This window comes from Neoarius graeffei, chromosome 9 (assembly GCF_027579695.1).
Source record: "Neoarius graeffei isolate fNeoGra1 chromosome 9, fNeoGra1.pri, whole genome shotgun sequence".
In the NCBI taxonomy this organism is placed as follows: Eukaryota; Metazoa; Chordata; class Actinopteri; order Siluriformes; family Ariidae; genus Neoarius; species Neoarius graeffei.
In genome coordinates, this window is record NC_083577.1 from 54,705,449 (window position 1) to 54,727,533 (window position 22,085).

Here is a 22,085-nt window from a genome sequence, read left to right on the forward strand (position 1 = left end):
CATACCATCAGAGATGCAGGCTTCTGAACTGAGCACTGATAACAACTTGGGTCGTCCTTCTCCTCTTTAGTCCGAATGACACGGCGTCCCTGATTTCCATAAAGAACTTCAAATTTTGATTCGTCTGACCACAGAACAGTTTTCCACTTTGCCACAGTCCATTTTAAATGAGCCTTGGCCCAGAGAAGACGTCTGCGCTTCTGGATCATGTTTAGATACGGCTTCTTCTCTGAACTATAGAGTTTTAGCTGGCAACGGCGGATGGCACAGTGAATTTTGTTCACAGATAATGTTCTCTGGAAATATTCCTGAGCCCATTTTGTGATTTCCAATACAGAAGCATGCCTGTATGTGATGCAGTGCCGTCTAAGGGCCGGAAGATCACGGGCACCCAGTATGGTTTTCCGGCCTTGACCCTTACGCACAGGGATTCTTCCAGATTCTCTGAATCTTTTGATGATATTATGCACTGTAGATGATGATATGTTCAAACTCTTTGCAATTTTACACTGTCGAACTCCTTTCTGATATTGCTCCACTATTTGTCGGCGCAGAATTAGGGGGATTGGTGATCCTCTTCCCATCTTTACTTCTGAGAGCCGCTGCCACTCCAAGATGCTCTTTTTATACCCAGTCATGTTAATGACCTATTGCCAATTGACCTAATGAGTTGCAATTTGGTCCCCCAGCTGTTCCTTGTTTGTACCTTTAACTTTTCCAGCCTCTTACTGCCCCTGTCCCAACTTTTTTGAGGTGTTGCTGTCATGAAATTTCAAATGAGCCAATATTTGGCATGAAATTTCAAAATGTCTCAATTTCGACATTTGATATGTTGTCTATGTTCTATTGTGAATACAATAGTTTTTTAGATTTGTAAATTATTGCATTCCGTTTTTATTTGCAATTTGTACTTTGTCCCAACTTTTTTGGAATCGGGGTTGTAGATGCCTTGCTCAAGGGCACTTCAGCCCAAGGCTGCCTCATGTTAACCTGTCTTTGGACTGTGGGGGAAACCGGAACATCCGAAGGAAACCCACGCAGACATGGGGAGAACATGCAAACTCCTCACACAAAGGCCCCCGTCGACCACTGGGCTCGAACCCAGAACCTTCTTGCTGTGAGGCGACAGTGCTTAACCACTACGCCACCGTGCCACTCTGTGAATATTTATACTTCCGGGTTACATACACTTCCTGTCCCCAGTTGAAGGCAACATCAATATATCCTCGATACTGCCCATTACCAATAAATATGTGCAGCAGCTCTCTCAAGCAATGGGGAAAAATGATGGTGGACCAAACTTAACAGAAAAGTGATTTCATATCCAAATACAAGCTTCGGGGCTTTTTGGCTCATGTTTAAAAAAAAAAAAGTTACTAAGAAATAAACATGATACTCTCTAATAACCCTGTGACCGTAACCAACTGTTTGATAGGATTCGTGAGGCATCAGTTAGTCAACTAGCTAACCCTTTGGTATTAGCTAGTTGACTAACTGATCTAACATCCTGACATGACACGTTACTGTAAATGCCATCCTAAAAGGTTGTTCAAAACGAACGTCTTTAGAAGATGCTTTTAGTCGAAAGTCCTGCCTGATGAGACGCCTGTCTATTACAGCGAGACAAAAAGACGGCAACCTTCCGTTTCAAACGCAGCCTATGTAAGGCCTTTTGCAATCAGGTAATCTGAGCCTACCCTCTACAGGATGCAGCAATCTATGCCCCAGACACTCCCACTTTTATTGGCAGCCAATCGGTATTGTTTTGCTCGAATGTGGTTGCAGAATTCTCGACTGTGTCTTTCCAAGTTCACACCTGTCATTAATATAACTACAGATATGTGTCTCCTGCTCTTATGACAAACGGAGTTGCGTTGGCTGGATGGGATGCAAGAAATACTTTTGATTGCTTTCCCCATTTGCTATTTCAAAGTGTCAGCACTGAAGCGTTGTGGATAGCGACGGGGCACAAGACCTTAAAGTGCATATTCTGGACCAATTTCGTTTTTTTTTTTTTTTTTAAATATGAAAGTCCCTTTACACACTCATCCAGAAGGGTAATTTTGCACAAGGCCATCTGTCTACAGCAGAAAAAAATAAAATAAAATAAAACGCGTCTGGAAAAATCCCAAGGGAGTCTGGAGCCAGATCCATGACGTTACCTGCGGAAGCGCCAGCAGGCTGCGCGAGCTTTGCACGGTTTCAGTGCACAGCCTGTGTAGACCAAGCGCCCCCATTTCTCTCTCATTGTCCGGTCTTTTGGGAAACGATGAGTACTAATCCCATCAAGACTGGTGTTGCTACACCCTCCTACGATCCATCTGTTAACCATTTTAATAATTACGCGATAACGTTGAAGAAATTTGCAGAAAACCACCAGGTCGATTTCTCATAAACAAACCAGCGCTGACGTAGGATTCAGAGGGAGGCGTCCCACACGCGACGTCACGAAAATCAATGTTTGCCGGGAAATCCAAATGCCAAGTTTTTTCAGCGGTGGACCAATTCGCCTCAAATGGCTTGATTTCAACTGAATTTTTCTGGTATTGCGCAAGGTAAAAAAAAATTTGCACAAAATTCAAAATGTGACAGATATTTGGCCAAAGTTTAATATAAAATAGGAGAATTACATTGATCTTGCTCCTGAATTTACCTGTGATATGCACTTTAAACATAGTTCTCAAAAATGCAAATGAGGCAAAAAAAAATTTTTTTTTTTTGCCTCATTTGGCAGGCTTAGCATTGCTGAACTGCTACATGAAGGCTACAGGATTGACATTAGAAAGCTTATCTATTTACTGTAATTTTTTTAATCTATTTGCTGTAAGTTTTTTTCTATATACAAGTTCAAGAACTCCCATTTTGTGCATAATAGACATTCTTCCAGTGAGTAAATGTCATCATTTACCAGAGACATCTTACCACTTCAGTAACATTTTAAAGGAACAGTCCACCGTACTTCCATAATGAAATATGCTCTTATCTGAATTGAGACGAGCTGCTCCGTACCTCTCCGAGCTTTGCGCGACCTCCCAGTCAGTCAGACGCGCTGTTACTCCTGTTAGCAATGTAGCTAGGCTCAGCATGGCCAATGGTATTTTTTGGGGCTGTATGGAGCTCAGATGTCAATGCGCTGCCGAAGCACGCAGAAGGTGTTAGTACGCCTGTCATTATAGTGCGCACTTTCCATAGCATAGAAAATCGCTACGTTTCAATTTGTGTAACTGAACTTGTTTCATATCACTGGTCATATAAACCTATGTAAACAGGAAAAACGCCGAAGAGTTTGGTCGCATCTAACTACAGCCCCAAAAAATACCATTGGCCATGCTGAGCCTAGCTACATTGCTAACAGGAGTGACAGCGCGTCTGACTGACTGGGAGGTCGCGCAAAGCTCGGAGAGGTACGGAGCAGCTCGTCTCAATTCAGATAAGAGCATATTTCATTATGGAAGTACGGTGGACTGTTCCTTTAAGGTGGACTTGATTTTTATTTATTTTAAAGAAGAAACTTAGTCAGTCCAATCTTAATAGATTACTAATATACCCTTTAAAAAAAATTTCAGGGCAACGTTTGGCATTCGAATCTGAACTGCGCCCCACCACCACTGAATGAAACACTATTTCCTATAACAGTACATCAGAAACAGAATTTATTGTCAGTGTACTAAGTACAACGGAATTAAAAGCTAACCTTAAAGTGCAAGACCACATTAAAATAGAATAAGACCACATAGGAATAGAACAGACCAATAAATAAATAAAAAAAAACACCCACACAAGACCACATAAAATAGAACAGTACCCAAAACAGCGTACAACACGCACATAAAAAAAAAAAAATGTAAAAATAAAAACCCACCAGGGCACTTTGCATTTGTTATTACTGCACTACTGAGGTGGATAAACTAATAATAGATAATAAATAATATAGAACAGTCAATAAGGAGTGGGGTTAGTGCATGTTTGCATTCAGCAGGGTTATGGCTCTATAAGTGCTGTATTCCTCTTATACCACAGCAATTTGCAAATGAATAATTAATAACAAGTACAACATACTTTTATTATCTGTGCATAATTCCATTTAGCGTTGTGGAACATCCACAAAAGTCGGTCCCTGCTCTTCTAACAGCTATAAAAAGCCTCCGTGTTTCACTGCGGGTTTTGCAGTTCTCACCTAGAAATCAGTTTTGCGAACTCCGTATGTCCAACAACCAGTCTGTCAGCTCTGCTTTCCAGAGATGTGAAAATCCAAGAAGCAGCAGCTGCACTTCACCAGATAAGAACTCTGTCTATATATAAGCTCAGCTTATCTTTCTGATGCACTGTGGCATACAGAAATATCCCGCATGTAAGAATTAATCAAACAGAAATACCACTAGTAGTGTAGATATGAAAAACAATATGAAGTGATTGAAATAACAGGAAGGTGAAGTGTCGATTGCACATGCAGATGCGCTTAACCTTAGTTTCATTTGATGAGACTAGTAATGAGATTCTGGAAGCTAGAAGCCGTAAACATCTCTCGGGCAACACGGGCTTTCAGTCTGCTGCATCCAACACATCAATAAATATCTCCCACTTAATTCTTGACCAGAGAGACTGTTAAACACAGCCTCAACATTTTAGAAAAGTCCTGTCAGCAGCAGAGCAGTGGCTGAGGCGGGGAAAGAAAAAAAAAAAAGACAGACAGACATTTATTTACAAGACTGCAGTAAAGTGGTGTCTGACGCTGGTCTTTTGATCCGTGCAGTCCATCCTAACGCAGCTGAAATACTAATCATCTAAATGTGTTGTTAGGCTCTCCCCTAAAATAACCAGGTTACTGTTTATTACTGTCTGGAAAATAGTGTTTTAATACGCTAAAGAATAGCAAAACAATTACAATTTAACATGTGCCCCAACATGAGGTTCACTACGGTTGATTATGTAACTAACATAACACTGCTGTGTGTTCCAAGAGCTTAAACTAGACTAACAGAGAACGTCTTTGAGCAGGGGTTCTCAACTTGATACAGGCGGGGACCAGTTTAACTATCAAATAAATTCCACCGACCCCTCACGAAAAACCAAGTTAATGAATGATCCTTTCATGAACTATTCAGATATTAGGCTCATTACTCAAATGTGCACGAGAATATTCTCCGCCACATTTAATTCCTGAACTTTCCACTGGCGCGTCACTATGTCCAAGCTGACATTATTTATAGATTGACTTGTTTTTAAGTTACTACTATGGGTTTAACCCATTCCGTTTAAGTGACCCGTTAACAAGGCTAATACAAGATCTCAACACTAAATATAACAAGCTTATGTGGTTCCTGCACATGCTAAACAAATTACAGCGCTGAGACACAATGACGAGTTATGAATATCACAGAGGTATGTATGTATCAAGCATTCTCAGTGCAAAAAAAAAAACACAAAAAACCCCACAGCTATGCAAAAAAAAGCTTACTTATACAGAAGAAACATGATTTTACTATGTTTATTCATTCAATACACCAAGATGCGTATACAGTGTATAAAAGAAAGCCAAACGTTAGAGCTCTTGCATGCCATCAATGGAACATGGGTGCAGGGCTCTACGGTAAGCCTAGGTCACAACCAGATGTACGATTTTTTTGGCCGTGCGATTTTTGGCGTTTCCCAAATCGCTGCGTTTTTTTTGTTCATGGAGAAAGACGCACGTTGGCCACAGGGCTTTGAACCGGTTCAAGGAACGAAAACGAAAACCGGAAACTTTTTCTATTTCACATGGAACAGAAACGAAACCAGGAACTTTATTATTTTTTATGTTCCGGAACAGAAACGCTTATTAAAAATAATGGTAACCGGTTAATACCGGTTTTTATTTCGTTCCTCAAAGTTTCCGTAGCCTACAAATAAAAAAGTCATTCTTCTCCTGCACAAGTTTCTATGACCCTCTGGGGTTCACTTCCTGTGTGACGTTCGCTGACTGAATGGAGAGAGCGGGAGGGTGGACTACTATCACGTCTCCACATCTTAAATCAGAGGTAAATATTGCAGTCTATTGTTATTCAAAAATGTCAATTTCAAACACGATATCAATATATTTGTCCACGTTAATGAGAGGCTCGCGAACATTAAATGACGTTAACCTCTGTTAGCCTATCAATGCATAGGGCCTGACTAGCCTTTGGTAACACACTAAACGAATTCTCTTTCATTTTTGGCACTTTTTCTGTTTGTGTAGATGGGAAGACATACTGAGAATCCAAATCGCCAACATTTGAAATAATAATTGTTTTGAATTATTTCATGTCTTATTTAATGAAGGTTGTAATAGAATTAGCCAACATTTGGCTTAAGCTGGATGAGACAGAGACATAATTTTATAGCCACTTGTTAAACAGCTGACAGGGAACATAATTAACCGTTCCGGGAACGAAATTTTTTTGTTCTAACCGCTTCAGGAACGTCTATTTAATGGTGGAACCCAAAACCGGAAACGTTAAAATTCCGTTTCTGTTCGGAACGAACCAATAGGAAAAAAATTCTGGTTCAAAGCCCTGGTTGGCCGTAAGTTTGTCTTGCAACCTGAAAAAAACGTAAGCGCCCGTAGAGTTTGTTTGACATGACAAAGAACCTCTGCGGCTGGTCTGCGGCTAGTCTACGGCTCAAAAATCAGCACGTCTCACATGCGCGCCCTCCATGCGTTTCATACGCGCCCTCCGTGCGTTTCGTGCGTTTTTTTGCACGTAGACCGGCCGTAGGAGCACGTACGGCCGGTTGTGACCGAGGTTTTAACTTTGAGACATGGTTGCCCATTCAGGCAACCATTTGTAGAAATCTGGTTGCCCAAACTCAGAACATGGTTGCCCAAATATTACATACTTTTTTCCTTTGAATATGCCACAAACACATATGCTTACAACACAATGTTCACTCGCATGCTCTACTAATGCCTCTTAAAAGCTTATTTTGTTGATTTTCTTATCCTTCTTTGTGTTCCCTTGGCTTCTGGGTTCAATTATATCATGTCTAACCACTTTTTGTGTAAACCACCATGAATGTGCATTGTGTTCTTCTTTTGTGTGCTCATAATTCTATAATTCCACAATTACAATTTGCTCTCTGGTGATGGTACCATTAAGTTTTCATTTCTACGCCATTTGAACAAAAGAATTGGGTTTCAAATTTACACATTCATGCCTGTCCCAAGTCATTAAATTTCACCTCATACAGTTTCTTTGAATCCACTGATGAGCTTGACTGAGTTTTCTTTTTCTTCTCTTCCTTGTCTTTGTTTATTTTAAAACCAAATTTCTCCAAACCAGACATAATGCCAAAGTTTGTGACTTTAATGTCCATTTTATTTTTTTTATTTATTATTCAACCTTCTCAGACGCTGCCTGTATCAACAAGCATTGACACTAGCGCCCCGTGCGAGTAATACGGTAATTAGTCATATAGTGAAGGACATACCAATAGAACACTGAATATGCACTACGCGATAATTATTAGCGATGGGAAACTGCATTGTGAGCCCGCGATGTGCAAATGTGAATTCCGCTAGTTGTTGAACATCCCGTAATGATAACATGGACGCGGTCTTTCCGAGTCAAACAATCGCAAATCGTGATGGAATTTCATCATAATATGAATGAATAAACACCGTTTTTCACGCAAGTTGACATATTTGGGTAGTTGCCCGATCGGGCAAGCATTTGTGAGAGTCTGGTTGTCCGAATCTATTGAATGGTTGCCCCGAGCAATCGGGCTACTGTTAATGTCGAGCCCTGGGGTGGAAAAATCTCTCATCTCTTATTACAACTGTCTCAACCAACCAGCAAACTGTGTAAAGACTATATCCAAGCCTGTGGTTGTGTCTGGTACATAGATTAACCGGCCTGTCCATCAGGAATGCCAGTCATTTATTCCCTTGTTATTTCCTGCTCAGCAGAGGTACCTGAAAAAGATTCCAGCCAAAGTCTATTGTAATGAGAAGAGATTTTATGGCTGAAATTGGGGAGCAAATGAAGCGTGTACACACACCAGCACAGTCTCGCCTAAAGGGCATCGTTGGTAAAGCACTGATGGAGGTTTAGATGAACACGGCACACATTTTTCAAGGAAAAAAAAACAACAACAATATTTTAAAATGGTTTACTTACAACTCAAAGACCATATACAGCATGCCATCTGAGCTGTAGGTTTCCAGCAGCTCCACGATATGGGGGTGTTTAAGCATGTGACAGATGCTGGCCTCCCTCTTCAGGTCTGGAAAGAGTGCACAAGAAAGCACAAGAGTGATTAAAAAGCAAAGGGCCAAACACACCACAACGTTTACTTTCAATAAATGCATTTGTTGTCGCTTGTATTTTTCATACAGTTTTAGTTACCAGTGAGGTGATTTTTTTATTTTTTTTAACTTTTCATTACTGAATCTTGGATACAAGCTAGAAGCTGCAGTGACGGAAAAACGACCGTTTCAAAACACAGAATGGGTGAAATAACGTTTAAAAGAAAGAAAAAAAGCCCTACATACACTGGCAGAGATGATGAAAATACATATTTCATCATTTCGTCCTGATTCTAGGTTAGACGCATGAAAAAAAATCTCCCATAATCCCAAAGTGGGGGTGTTTATCTGAAAAGAAAAAAAAAAAAACTTGGAACTAACACTCAGGAAGAAAGAGTCTGAGGTGTGAAAGAGCGTCAGATGAGCTGTTAAAGCGCTGCTAAAGTAGAAGACAAGATTCTGCACACTGCAAAGATAAATAGATAAATGAACACACAGATATAAAAGATGACTTGCTGGAAGCGAGATTTAGTGCCTCCCCCCCAAAAAGAAACAAAAAAACAAATTCAATATAGCAGTAGGGCTGTCAATTATGGAATTTTGCTGACAACTGTTTTTCTTATACATGATAATGGTCAACAATTTAATGAGGGTTTCTGTCAAACTATATAAAAAAATAGGAACTGTAAAGGGGAGACGCACAAATTTAAAAATATATAAAACCCATTCCTGAAATACACAAATATCACCATAAACTACACACGACTGGAATGAATGTACAATTCTGTATCCGTGTAGTAAACCACTGAAAATGTACTTTAGCAACGGTGTTACAACAAAGTTAATGTACGGTCGACATGGTTACATAAAATTCATTGATCATTTGACCCAGATTAAAGTATACTGGGGCAGCAATTTGATTATTTCAAGAAACTCATTGTGAATATACAGTATGTTCCGTTCACAGATTGCGTATTTACATGGATACACTACCGTTCAAAAGTTTGGGGTCACTTTGAAATGTCCTTATTTTTGAAAGAAAAGCACTGTTCTTTTCAATGAAGATCACTTTAAACTAATCAGAAATCCACTCTATACATTGCTAATGTGGTAAACGACTATTCTAGCTGCAAATGTCTAGCCTAGTAAACTAGACCCACCCGCCTAGCGGCCAAAAATATTTTTGCCTAGCGAGTGGGTCTAGCCTCGCACCATATAAACAAAAACACCCCGGGCATCAAATCGTGCCCGCCAATCACAACGCAAGGTTTTTGTTTGGATTCTTTGGGCGGGCTTGTGCAGGAGTGACGACAAAGCTGCGCGACACTGGAGAAAGCGCAGCAGGAAAGATGGCTACGGCTAGTGAGCAGCGCGCGTTTGACTCCGCTTTGGAATCAGTTTTAGAAGAATTAGACTTGGAGTTTTCGTTGAAACATGAGCAGGAAGAGGCTCTCCGCTCATTCCTTTTCAAGAAGGACGTTTTCGCTGTTTTGCCGACCGGCTATAGCAAAAGTCTGATCTACCAGCTGGCTCCGCTCGTAGCCAAAAGGATGGGGCTAGTTTGTGCAGTACGAAGAATTAATAAACAGCTTTGAAACATTACTTTTTGATTGTTTCTTATTTTCCCGTTATTTTAAATTTAAGGGAAATTATTTCACCAAACACCACTAAATAAAAACTCTCAAAAACAGTTTAAGCAAACCCTTGAAAAACACTTGAAAAAAATAAGAGTGTATGTTAAGTATGTGGTACAGACTCCAAACTTGTGGTCATTTATCTCCAAACTTCTTAATATCTAGAACCTGTTTATTAATTAATACGCATTTTGAAAAATTATTTATTTCAAGGCCTCCCCCACTGCTTTCTGTCGCTCTGACTACGTCACAGTCACTGTTGCGCTGATTGGTCAGAGCGTTGGCCAATACGCACAGAGACAGTTTGAAAGACAGCGGGTTGTTCCTCCTACACCCGTCGGAAATGTTTACGGATCGAGGCCAGACGGCTTGCCAGGCTAGCAAATGTCTGGTTTTTGGTGCAATATCTCCATAGGTGTATAGAGGCCCATTTCCAGCAACTCTCACTCCAGTGTTCTAATGGTACAATGTGTTTGCTCATTGCCTCAGAAGGCTAATGGATGATTAGAAAACATTGTACAATCATGTTAGCACAGCTGAAAACAGTTTAGCTCTTTAGAGAAGCTATAAAACTGACCTTCCTTTGAGCAGATTGAGTTTCTGGAGCATCACATTTGTGGGGTCGATTAAATGCTCAAAAAAATGTCTTGACTATATTTTCTATTCATTTTACAACTTACGGTGGTAAATAAAAGTGTGACTTTTCATGGAAAACACAAAATTGTCTGGGTGACCCCAAACTTTTGAACAGTAGTGTACATATGAATGTAAAATCTAATAATTAATCTTGACCCCTTACAATCCTCTCAATCAGCTCAAAGCATCAGGCAATTATGGAAAAACTGAGATAGAACTACGTGGAAGACTGGAAAACAGACAGACAGATAGACGTGTACTTCTGTCTTTGTGGGGACACTCATTGACACAATACATTCCCTAGCTCCTTCCCCGAACCTTAACCATTACAACTAAATGCCTAACCTCAACCCTTACTCTAATCCTAACCTGAACCTTAAAACTAAGTCTTGATCCTCAAACAGCCCTTTGAGGAAGTGAGGACCAGCCAAAATGTCCCAACTGTTGGTTAAAAAAAGCATTCTGGTCCTCAATATATAGCAAATCCAAGTGTACACACACACACACACACACACACACACACACACACACACACACACACACCTGTCAGAGGTGTGCAGGACTTTTTTTAAAATCTCTCTCTCACCAGCTCCAGCTGCTATTTTTGTTTGCACCCACCTGTGATATATTTTTGAACACAGTTCATTCTATTTCCCAAAAGACAGAAGATGAGTAGTTTAAACCAGTGACCCTGACCAGGATACTAAAGTGAAAGATGGTTAGTGAAGATGAATGAATAAATGAATGAAGCTAACTTATAATCACACAGCAGCACAGTGCACCGTACCGTACACTTCACGCTCCCACAGGCCTTTCTTTGTCCCATGACTTTCGTACCGGACCACTTGCATGAGTACAATACCTGCGGGATCCCAGTCCCAATGTACGCACCAAGCCAGATATTAGCTGGATTCACTCTTTAGTACTACATCAAGGTCATTTCTTTCTCTCTTGGATTCGTCAGCATATCTCATCTTTGTACTAAACTGACCACCCCAAAAGCTTCATTAATATTTTTAAACACTTGGTGGAGCTGTGGAGCAGAGTAAAGAACACACATTGGAACTGGCAGAATATTTCCTTTGGCACTATGCAAACAAAAATTTAAAATGTGAGCTACATCCTTTGGAACTGCTTCCCAACTCATCCTCATAATATTCTGCTCTCATTGTCTTTCTGCAGCCTCCTCACTCTGTGTATCTGTATCCCGTGCTTTTTCTCATGCCACCACCCGCAGCAGATGACAGAGGGGTGGCACAGTAGTGCAAAATGCTCGTACTATGACAAAGAAAGCTTCCGAACCACATCAGAAAGCAGAGACAGATATTTCTAAGACTTGAGTAGGCATCTAACCATTCAACCGATTCACGATATTGGGTTCAAGAGTCGATTTGATGGATGGATGGATGGATGGATGGATGATAAAATGCAACATTTATTTTCCTGGGCGGCATGGTGGTGTAGTGGTTAGCGCTGTCGCCTCACAGCAAGAAGGTCCGGGTTCGAGCCCCGTGGCCGGCGAGGGCCTTTCTGTGCGGAGTTTGCATGTTCTCCCCGTGTCCGTGTGGGTTTCCTCCGGGTGCTCCGGTTTCCCCCACAGTCCAAAGACATGCAGGTTAGGCTAACTGGTGACTCTAAATTGACCGTAGGTGTGAATGTGAGTGTGAATGGTTGTCTGTGTCTATGTGTCAGCCCTGTGATGACCTGGCGACTTGTCCAGGGTGTACCCCGCCTTTCGCCCGTAGTCAGCTGGGATAGGCTCCAGCTTGCCTGCGACCCTGTAGAACAGGATAAAGCGGCTAGAGATAATGAGATGAGATTTATTTTCCTATTCATCAACTTAAATATTTACTCCTTTTGTTAAAAATTTTTTTCTTCATTTTCTTATTAACCAACAATTATTTACCCATTTTGAAGTAAAATACAAAATCACCCATTAACTAAAATATTCCTTTTATTAAAGATGAAAAAGTTAATAACAAATAGGCCTTTTCTTAATAAACTTTTATGAACATTTGTACCAACTCCAACTGTTTCCTCTTTTCTTTAGCTTCCTGCAGTCTGTAAAAAGAGAGCTCTGATTTCTTGCCAAATCTAAACAGTCAGTCCATCACACAGCAGCGCTTTCCTGTTTTAGAGATTTTTTGTGCGTTTTTGCGGCATTACAGCTGGTTATTTCCACCTACGGTAAAGTGACGAGCATTCTCGCTATCGTATGTTACTGTACCGTCTGCTGTCTAAACAGTACAATTACAGCTAGGAAAAATTAAGAGATTACGCAGGCTGATCATCGTCACAGTTTATTATTTCATCGATTCAAATAGTCAAATTTGTATCGCAATTTATCGTCGCACAATGTACGATACACTGTACGATATTCGACCCGGTTTTGTTGTTTAGCTGTAAATCTCAGCGTGACCACTGCTACACTAGTCTAAAATCTATCAGATCAATAGGAGGACAGCCTATGATTACAGAAAACTCATGAGACAGGTACGAATATGATACTGACCATGGCAAAAAGGTAAACAAAACACCTGGATTTAAAATGTCATCACAGTAACTCACGACAGGGCCCAAAAAAAACCCAAAACCCGCGTACGTGACATGGAAAGAAATAGAGGATGAATTACAGCTTCCTGGTGTGTAGTTAGCCAATTAGCACACAAACGCACTGCTCACAGAGTTTATTTGCTATTATGACCAACATTAAAGGAACAGTCCACCGTACTTCCATAATGAAATATGCTCTTATCTGAATTGAGACGAGCTGATCCGTACCTCTCCGAGCTTTGCGCGACCTCCCAGTCAGTCAGACGCGCTGTCACTCCTGTTAGCAATGTAGCTAGGCTCAGCATGGCCAATGGTATTTTTTGGGGCTGTAGTTAGGTGGTGTTTACATTAGACCGTATCAGCGGATCATCAGATTAACGTTTTTAAAACGATTAGTGTGCACACAGCAACACCAATACATGATTTGCGTGCACACAGCAACACCAATACACGGATACGCTCAGCTCCGCAGGCATCCTGCACTCCAAATCACTCCGCCCTGAACAGCGAGTGCCCTCTGGAGGGTGCGCACTCCGGCCCTGCGCAGCTCAAAGAGCGCGCGAGTGAAGCGCATGAGCAGTGATTCGGGACTGAGCCGCTGTGTGTGTGATCTCAGTGCATATCACTTACCACTTGCAAGTGGAAGGATGGCAAGCCTAAAGACAATCATAACTACACAATGGGCAGTATTTGCATCAGTATTTGCAGTATTTTCATACTTTTATACTCTTTAATGAAAGGTGATACAAGGCGGAAGTCCGCGCTGTTTTTCAGCAGTCGCATCACATGACCAACGCCAGCGAATCAGGAAGGTGGATGTCACAGTGACGTTGTCCAATGAGGACGCCAGCTAGAGCTCAGCACAGCGTATCCGCGTATTCTCAATGTTTACACAGCACCGGACCAGACAGGATCTGGATTGAATACGTGGACCCTGGCGGATTCCCATTTCCCGGCGTTTCCAGGCGGTTTAATGTAAACGGACAGTGCATCCGCGAAGAAAACGAGACAGATACAGTCTAATGTAAACTTGGCCTTAGATGCAACCAAACTCTTCCACGTTTTTCCTGTTTACATAGGTTTATATGACCAGTGACATGAAACAAGTTCAGTTACACAAATTGAAACGTAGCGATTTTCTATGCTATGGAAAGTCCGCACTATAATGACAGGCGTACTAACACCTTCTGCGCGCTTCGACAGCGCATTGATACGGAGCTCAGATATCAGTGCGCTGTCGAAGCGCGCAGAAGGTGTTAGTACGCCTGTCATTATAGTGCGGACTTTCCATAGCATAGAAAATTGCTACGTTTCAACTTTTTTAACTGAACTTGTTTCATATCACTGGTCATATAAACCTATGTAAACAGGAAAAACACGGAAGAGTTTGGTCGCATCTAACTACAGCCCCAAAAAATACCATTGGCCATGCTGAGCCTAGCTACATTGCTAACAGGAGTGACAGCGCGTCTGACTGCGTCTGACTGACTGGGAGGTCGCGCAAAGCTCGGAGAGGTACGGAGCAGCTCGTCTCAATTCAGATAAGAGCATATTTCATTATGGAAGTACGGTGGACTGTTCCTTTAAACTATTTTTAGGCTTTCCAGTTGAGGAGCTACAAACCTGTGCTGAACGTATCAGGCATCATCTTTTAATCTGACGTCAAGGACACAGGATCTCACCGTTTGTTATGGAATACTTATTGTGATCATCTTGTACACTGACGAGCAATAACCGTGAAAGACCGCTAGAATCGTAGAGTGTAAAACCGGCTTTAGATTAGGTGCTCAAGGATAGCATTTGTTGATTGTGGATGCACAAGGAGCAGCAGCTTTACTCAAGTAGAACTAAGCAGAATTACAATCATCACAATATTTGTTCTGCCACCAGATGACTTGCGTTTACGGGTGGTGGTATTTTAACTTTCACTCACTCATTTTCCTTCATGCAATGAGAACGTCCATCAAGCTTTACCCCAGATTATGACTGCCTGATTTGCATCAAGCGGGGAGAAATTCTAGCAAAGTACATTTGGACAGACTGGATTATTATTCATGCTTTTTACTGGCATGTTTCAGCCAACAAGAGCCTCATCAAACTAGTTTGAAGCAATCATGGATTTTGGCTCCCTGGGGATTTTAATCTTCCCTGCTCTCAGCAACAGATGCACTGCTCATGAGCTACAGGGCAGGAGACACCTTTTGCACACTTTTCTGGCTACAAGATTCACGATCTTAAAGTGCATATCACGGGTAAATCCAGGAGCAAGATCAATGTAATTCTCCTATTTTATATTAAACTTTGGTCAAATATCTGTCACATTCTGCATTCTCTGCTATTTTTTTTTTACCTTGCGCAATACCAGAAAAATTCAGTTGAAATCAAGCCATTTGAGGCGAATTGGTCCGCCTCTGAAAAAACTTGGCATTTGGATTTCCCGGCAAACATTGATTTTCGTGACGTCGCGTGCGGGACGCCTCCCTCTGAATCCTACGTCAGCGCTGGTTTGTTTATGAGAAAACGACCTGGTGGTTTTCTGCAAATTTCTTCAACGTTATCGCGTAATTATTAAAATGGTTAACAGATGTATCGTAGGAGGGTGTAGCAACACCAATCTTGATGGGATTAGTACTCATCGTTTCCCAAAAGACCGGACAATAAGAGAGAAATGGGAGCGCTTGGTCTACACAGGCTGTGCACTGAAACCGTGCAAAGCTCGCGCAGCCTGCTGGCGCTTCCGCAGGTAACGTCACGAATCTGGCTCCAGACTCCCTTGGGATTTTTCCAGACGCGTTTTGTTATTTTATTTTTTTCTGCTGTAGACAGATGGCCTTGTGCAAAATTACCCTTCTGGATGAGTGTGTAAAGGGACATTCTCATATAAAAAAAAACAAATTGGTCCAGAATATGCCCTTTAAGGTTGCAATTTAATTGGCTCTGCACTTCTGTGTATAAAAGAAAGAAAAATGGCACAGAATTCAGTCTTTAAGAGTTATGCTTGAAATGATGGTGGCGGATGAATGAGATATCCTTGAATGTTTGCCAACATGCGGCAGAAAAAGCCTGTGGTCATCTTATAACAGAAATTGCCCCTTACTGTGAAAGTAATTAGTGACTGGTGATGAAAAGTATCACACACTAGTGAAAGCGCAAATTGTGAAAGTTTTGAAACCAACACTTTACCAGTAGGCGGCACGGTGGTGTAGTGGTTAGCGCTGTCGCCTCACAGCAAGAAGGTCCGGGTTCGAGCCCAGCGGCCGGCGAGGGCCTTTCTGTGCGGAGTTTGCATGTTCTCCCCGTGTCCGCGTGGGTTTCCTCCGGGTGCTCCGGTTTCCCCCACAGTCCAAAGACATGCAGGTTAGGTTAACTGGTGACTCTAAATTGAGCGTAGGTGTGAATGTGAGTGTGAATTGTTGTCTGTGTCTCTGTGTCAGCCCTGCGACGACATGGCGACTTGTCCAGGGTGTACCCCGCCTTTCGCCCGTAGTCAGCTGGGATAGGCTCCAGCTTGCCTGCGACCCTGTAGAACAGGATAAAGAGGCTACAGATAATGAGATGAGACTTTACCAGTACTAAGCTGATGTCAGGTCATGGAATGCTGATGCCACACGCTGTGGCTCCCCCCATGTACACATACTGGAGTAGTAACCAATATCTGAACAAAATTAATAAAACAGGTGGTGTCGTGTGAGGTTAGGGTGGTCCCCACATTTTTTTTTTTAGGATTTTGTTACGACCACCTTACCTTTTTTTTACATTGCCTAAAAGAAGTTATTGTGCGAAATTTGGTTAAGATTGAACAATGTTTAGAGGTGCCACAAAGCCATTAAAGTTTTCACTCAAGACACAATATAAAATAATGTGGCTTATTAGCTGTTTCATATTAATACAAACAATACAGTAATATAACTTCCTGTGTTCAAAGTAACAATAGCTATTACTTGTCTGCGATTTTCTAAACCCTTCGGTATTATGGTATCTTGTGGAGATAAAAGAACACACTAAGGTGGGGTTTACATTAGACCGTATCAGCAGATCATCAGATTAACGTTTTTAAAACGATTTGCGTGCACACAGCAACGCCAATACACGGATACGCTCGGCTCCGCAGGCATCCTGCGCTCCAAATCACTCCGCCCTGAACAGCGAGTGCCCTCTGGCGGGTGTGCACTCTGGCCCTGCGCAGCTCACACAGCGCGCGAGTGAAGCGCACGAGCAGTGATTCGGGACAAACAGCAGGAAGTGAAAGTCCGCGCCGTTTTTCAGCAGTCGTGTCACATGACCAACGTGGCATGACCAACGCCAGCGAATCAGGAAGGTGGATGTCACAGTGACGTTGTCCAATGACAACGTCAGCTAGAGCTCAGCACAGCGTATCCTCGTTCCTCAATGTTTACACAGCACCGGATCAGATACGTAATGGATTGAATACGTGGGCCCTGGCGGATTCAAGTTGTTCCGCCTGTGGAGTCGTTTCCCGGCGTTTTAATGTGAACGGACAGTGCATCCGCGACGAAAACGAGACGGATACGGTCTAATGTAAACACCACCTAAGGACTTCCCTAGCAGAAGGAAGCTTTCTCCCAGACAGCTCCTTGGAAGTGGGACCAATTAACCAAACATAATTGTCCTTTCTGGTTTTGTGCTTTGCACCACCGGTACTACTTGTATTACTGTTGCTAGCCGTCTGAAAAACATAGAAAGAAAAACATTCACAACTTCATCAGCATATTACGATCAGTGCTCACTGTTTAAGAACCCCTTAGTGCATGAAAGTTAACCTTCTATCAGTCTATAAACTCTTCCTGCCTCTTCTTTTTCATAGAAGTGGCATATTCCCTCTAGAACTGTGACTTTTTAGGGGTTTGAGATCTTCTCTGCAACAGTCTACGCACCAACCAATGTTAATGGCTTAACCCGATTTGCAACCTCGTGTGGCACCTCTAAATATTAACCAATTTTTCTGAAATTTTGCTTGTTGACTTCTTTTAGCCTATGTAAAAAAATGGTAGGGTGGTCGGAATGTTTTGGTCAAAAAAATTTTTTCCCATACATGTCAACCTATACGGAATGTCCGTAGTTTATACGGATTTGATTCAATAAACGTAGTGTACGGGCGTATAAATAAAGTCATACGGATTCTTTAAAAAAAACTTCAATATTTATTTAGAGCTATAATCAATTCCCACGATGATAAAAGAGCGCATAACATTTACAAACGTACTATACATCACAGAAAGCACAGACAGCCAGTAAAGAGTCTTATGAAATCGCGCGTTATCTTGTGGTAGCGAGACTTCGTTCCACTTTTGATCATGCGCACACCGCATTGCGAGAATCCCACCAACCGTGAAGTCATAAACATAGACGCCGCATTCTGCGTAGAGAATCATACGTCAGCCTCGCCGCCATACTGGATGTGGCAAAGTGGAGATTCAGCCGAGAATAAAGATGCCTCATTCATGTGCTGCGTTTAACTGTACCAACAGGTTTACCGTCCAAACGAGATCACATGGGATTAGCTCTCACAGGTGAGACTGGAAAAATACTTTTCATCGTATTTGGTCATTATAATGTAATTTTACGAACAGATTTTCCTGACTTTGTGGCTAATATGAAGTCTCGCGCATAATAGCCGCTCGGTGAAACCTGTCTCCAAACAACGAAGTATTTCCTTCGTAACTATGCTGATAATACTGTGTTTTTGTCAAACATTGGAGCTTTGTATTCATTCTGAAGGTTTATTGTTATTAATATTTAATAAAAAGTAACTGGGATATATCATTCAAATTTTAGGTAAATTATTTTAATTTGCATCTTATACGGATTTTATAAGGGAAATACGGATTTTGGAGGTTGGTTATACAGGTTTGATTGACCAAAGGTTGACATGTATGCATTTCGGGACCACCCTAGTGTGAGGTGTTACAGCTTTAAATTGCGATTTATAACGTATGCCATTATATTTGCTAGCTGCTTTTTTTGCATTCAATACACTCCACATGTTTATAGGAGCTCTGAGTAGCAGCTTTGTAAAACAACAATATTGTGCTCACGACCTCTTCAGAGGCAGAGTTAAATAATAAAGACTGACTCATCATACTGACAGCTGAACAGAGCAACAAAACAACGAGGGAAGTGCCAAATCCCACATGTAGACCTACCGCCGCATTCACATACACAAGCACGTGGAAGGCAAACACCATCCACCATGACCGAATCGAAACAACCAGTCGGAGCGTCTGGCAGCGTGTCGATCACTGCTCGTGCACACACTGCAGGCAGGCAGCGCATGCTCTGACTGCTTGCTGTTTACCTGGCCTTTTCAGTTGCCATGGTTGCTAACCTGCGCCTGCACAGAGGCCTCCTCTGTGGGGAAGGGGTTTGGAGGCAGAGCTGGAGCGCAGCGGACAGGGAGGGAAAGGGACCTGGAACTGGTACTCGTTCAACTTTTCAAGCCAAGTTCACGCTCTTCTCACTCATACCGACTTTTGCTTTAATATCAAGACAAATCAATAGAAATTGCTTTGCAAAATAGAAAAAAAAAAGAAAAATTACAACCAGTCACGTCAGAAAACGGATCATACATTGCCTATGAAGAGTATAAAGCAGTTTTATAAAAGAACATCCCGAATGACAGCGTCACATGATATTAAATAGGAAAAGATTATTTCGAGCACAGAGCCTGCCCACGGTGGTGTAGTGGTTAGGGTTGTCGCCTCACAGCAAGAAGGTCCGGGTTCGAGCCCCGTGGCCGGCGAGGGCCTTTCTGTGTGGAGTTTGCATGTTCTCCCCGTGTCCGCGTGGGTTTCCTCCGGGTGCTCCGGTTTCCCCCACAGTCCAAAGACATGCAGGTTAGGTTAACTGGTGACTCTAAATTGACCGTAGGTGTGAATGTGAGTGTGAATGGTTGTCTGTGTCTATGTGTCAGCCCTGTGATGACCTGGCGACTTGTCCAGGGTGTACCCCGCCTTTCGCCCGTAGTCAGCTGGGATAGGCTCCAGCTTGCCTGCGACCCTGTAGAACAGGATAAAGCGGCTACAGATAATGAGATGAGATGAGACAGAGCCTGCCTGAGTGACTCCACGGTCTCTGCTTCAGCTGCTGTGAAAAGAGGAGCTATAAAAGACTAAAGCAAGCATCATTGGACTGACTGCTGACTTACTGGGTATCGATAAGCCATAAAACGAGATACTGGCTGGAGTGATGAATGACTCTTCCTTGCCTCTCTCCGTTATTTAAAGTTCATCAGTCATTCACTTCAGGCTGGATGTAATAGAGGAGGTTATCCTACAGAGAGCTTTATAATCGAATTCTTATGGCTGTAATAAACCTTTTATGAGTTGCTGTTTTGATGCATGGAGCTCCATGCAGTGGCTAAAGCATGCATCATTCTGCGTTACATGCAAGCGACGTGTAAAGCCTTTGATATAAGCGGTGTGACTGCGACAGGCATCTGATTCTCAAACACTACCTTGCAGAAGTGTAAATCCGCTGCTGGCAGCACACTGCTGGAACTGAACAGGAAGAATAGTTTAATAATCCTATAGTTCTTATCTAATATGGAGCATACTGTGCGTGAAGGAAAGTGACGCTGCTTTTGTGTGTGTGTACAACACATGCTCTACAGTCTCCTGGCATGATTATCTCCGTGTCAGACCGGGTGTTGAAAGCGCTAATCGTGCTTGCGGACTCGGTATAGATATCCTGCTGGCGATAGGGAGTGTGCACACGCGTGTCTGGTAGAGGACTAGCGTACTATCATGGTGAAGATAGCGCTCATTTTGAACGGGACTCTGCGAGAACACAAGCACAGAATCAAGCTTCAGATGGTGAAATCGTTTCAAATGGAGCCATGCATAATACAGATGCTAAGCCAAATCCAAACACTCTTTGGTCAGTTTCTCCACAGAAGCCTTTGCAGGAGCATCAAGCTGGACACTGCCAACACCACCACACACACACACACACACACACACACACACCTTACTGAGAAGCTTTAGTCAGAGGTGAATAAGCTGCAGTCATTTCTCAGAGTGATAAAAAGGGATAGCTGCAACAGAGGAGAGCAGGAGCTGAACGGAAGGCGAGCGTCCAATATCCGAACAATAAACGCTTATCCTCCAACAGCTAACACCCCCCCGGCTGTCCTTCTCCTGTCCCCAGGAGCACTGCCCCACTTTATCTGTCAGAGCTACACCTGGCATATGTGAGTAACTGTTGAAGCAAAGAGAAAACCAAGCAAAGGAAAGAGAGAATGTGTTTGACGTGCAGTGTACAGTAGCTTTAACATTAATAAACCTACACAATAACCAATAGAAATTAGTAATGTGCTTAATACACGTTATAATGAACCAAAGCAGAGACATGAGCTTGTATTTTGTAAACAATCACCACAAAGCTTAATTCAATATACAGTGCTGAGTGTAAACGAGTACACCTAGCCTGGGCCCGCCCATCCTAAGCGTGACGCAACACGAGGGCCTGTTGCGAGCTTAGTCTGGCCAGGCAAGCTATCTACAGCTCTTCCAAGCTCCCGAAAAATCGGGAGCCAATCAACTTTGAGCATCTCCAACGGCCCTGGGTAGAGGCGTGTTCAAGGCAGTGACGTAGTAGAACTGCGACCGGAAGCCATAGATTGTTTACAGAATCTATGCCGGAAGCGCTTCATTCACGCTTCCGCATCTATTACGCATAGATGCTGTATTGAAAGCATTCAACGGGAAGTTCTCATTGAAAACGGAGCAAAGAGCAGCCCTGGAGGTATTTATTGAAAGGAAGGACGTTTTCGCCTTGCTCCCGACTGGCTTCGGTAAGAGTTTAATCTACCAGTTAGCCCCGTCGCGTCACATACGTCAGAGGAAAGAGTGATGTGATTGGTTTAAGCTTCGTCACAGCCTTTTCTGGCTTCGACCAGTAGCAAACTGAGGCATTTCAGGGAGGCGGGTCAACCACGCACTTTGGGAAACGGTTGGGCTTAAAGTGCTGATGACACG

General features: G+C 42.4%; 1 protein-coding gene across 11 annotated transcripts in view; it reads right to left on the minus strand.

The window, feature by feature from the left end:
- caska (calcium/calmodulin-dependent serine protein kinase a) overlaps positions 1-22,085 on the minus strand; it is a 425,905-nt gene that overhangs the window by 126,132 nt on the left and 277,688 nt on the right. For all 11 annotated transcript variants that reach the window (XM_060929833.1, XM_060929830.1, XM_060929834.1 and 8 more), the window contains exon 3: positions 8,139-8,244. In XM_060929833.1, coding sequence (XP_060785816.1) covers positions 8,139-8,244 — 106 coding nt within the window. The remainder of the gene's footprint in view (positions 1-8,138; positions 8,245-22,085) is intronic.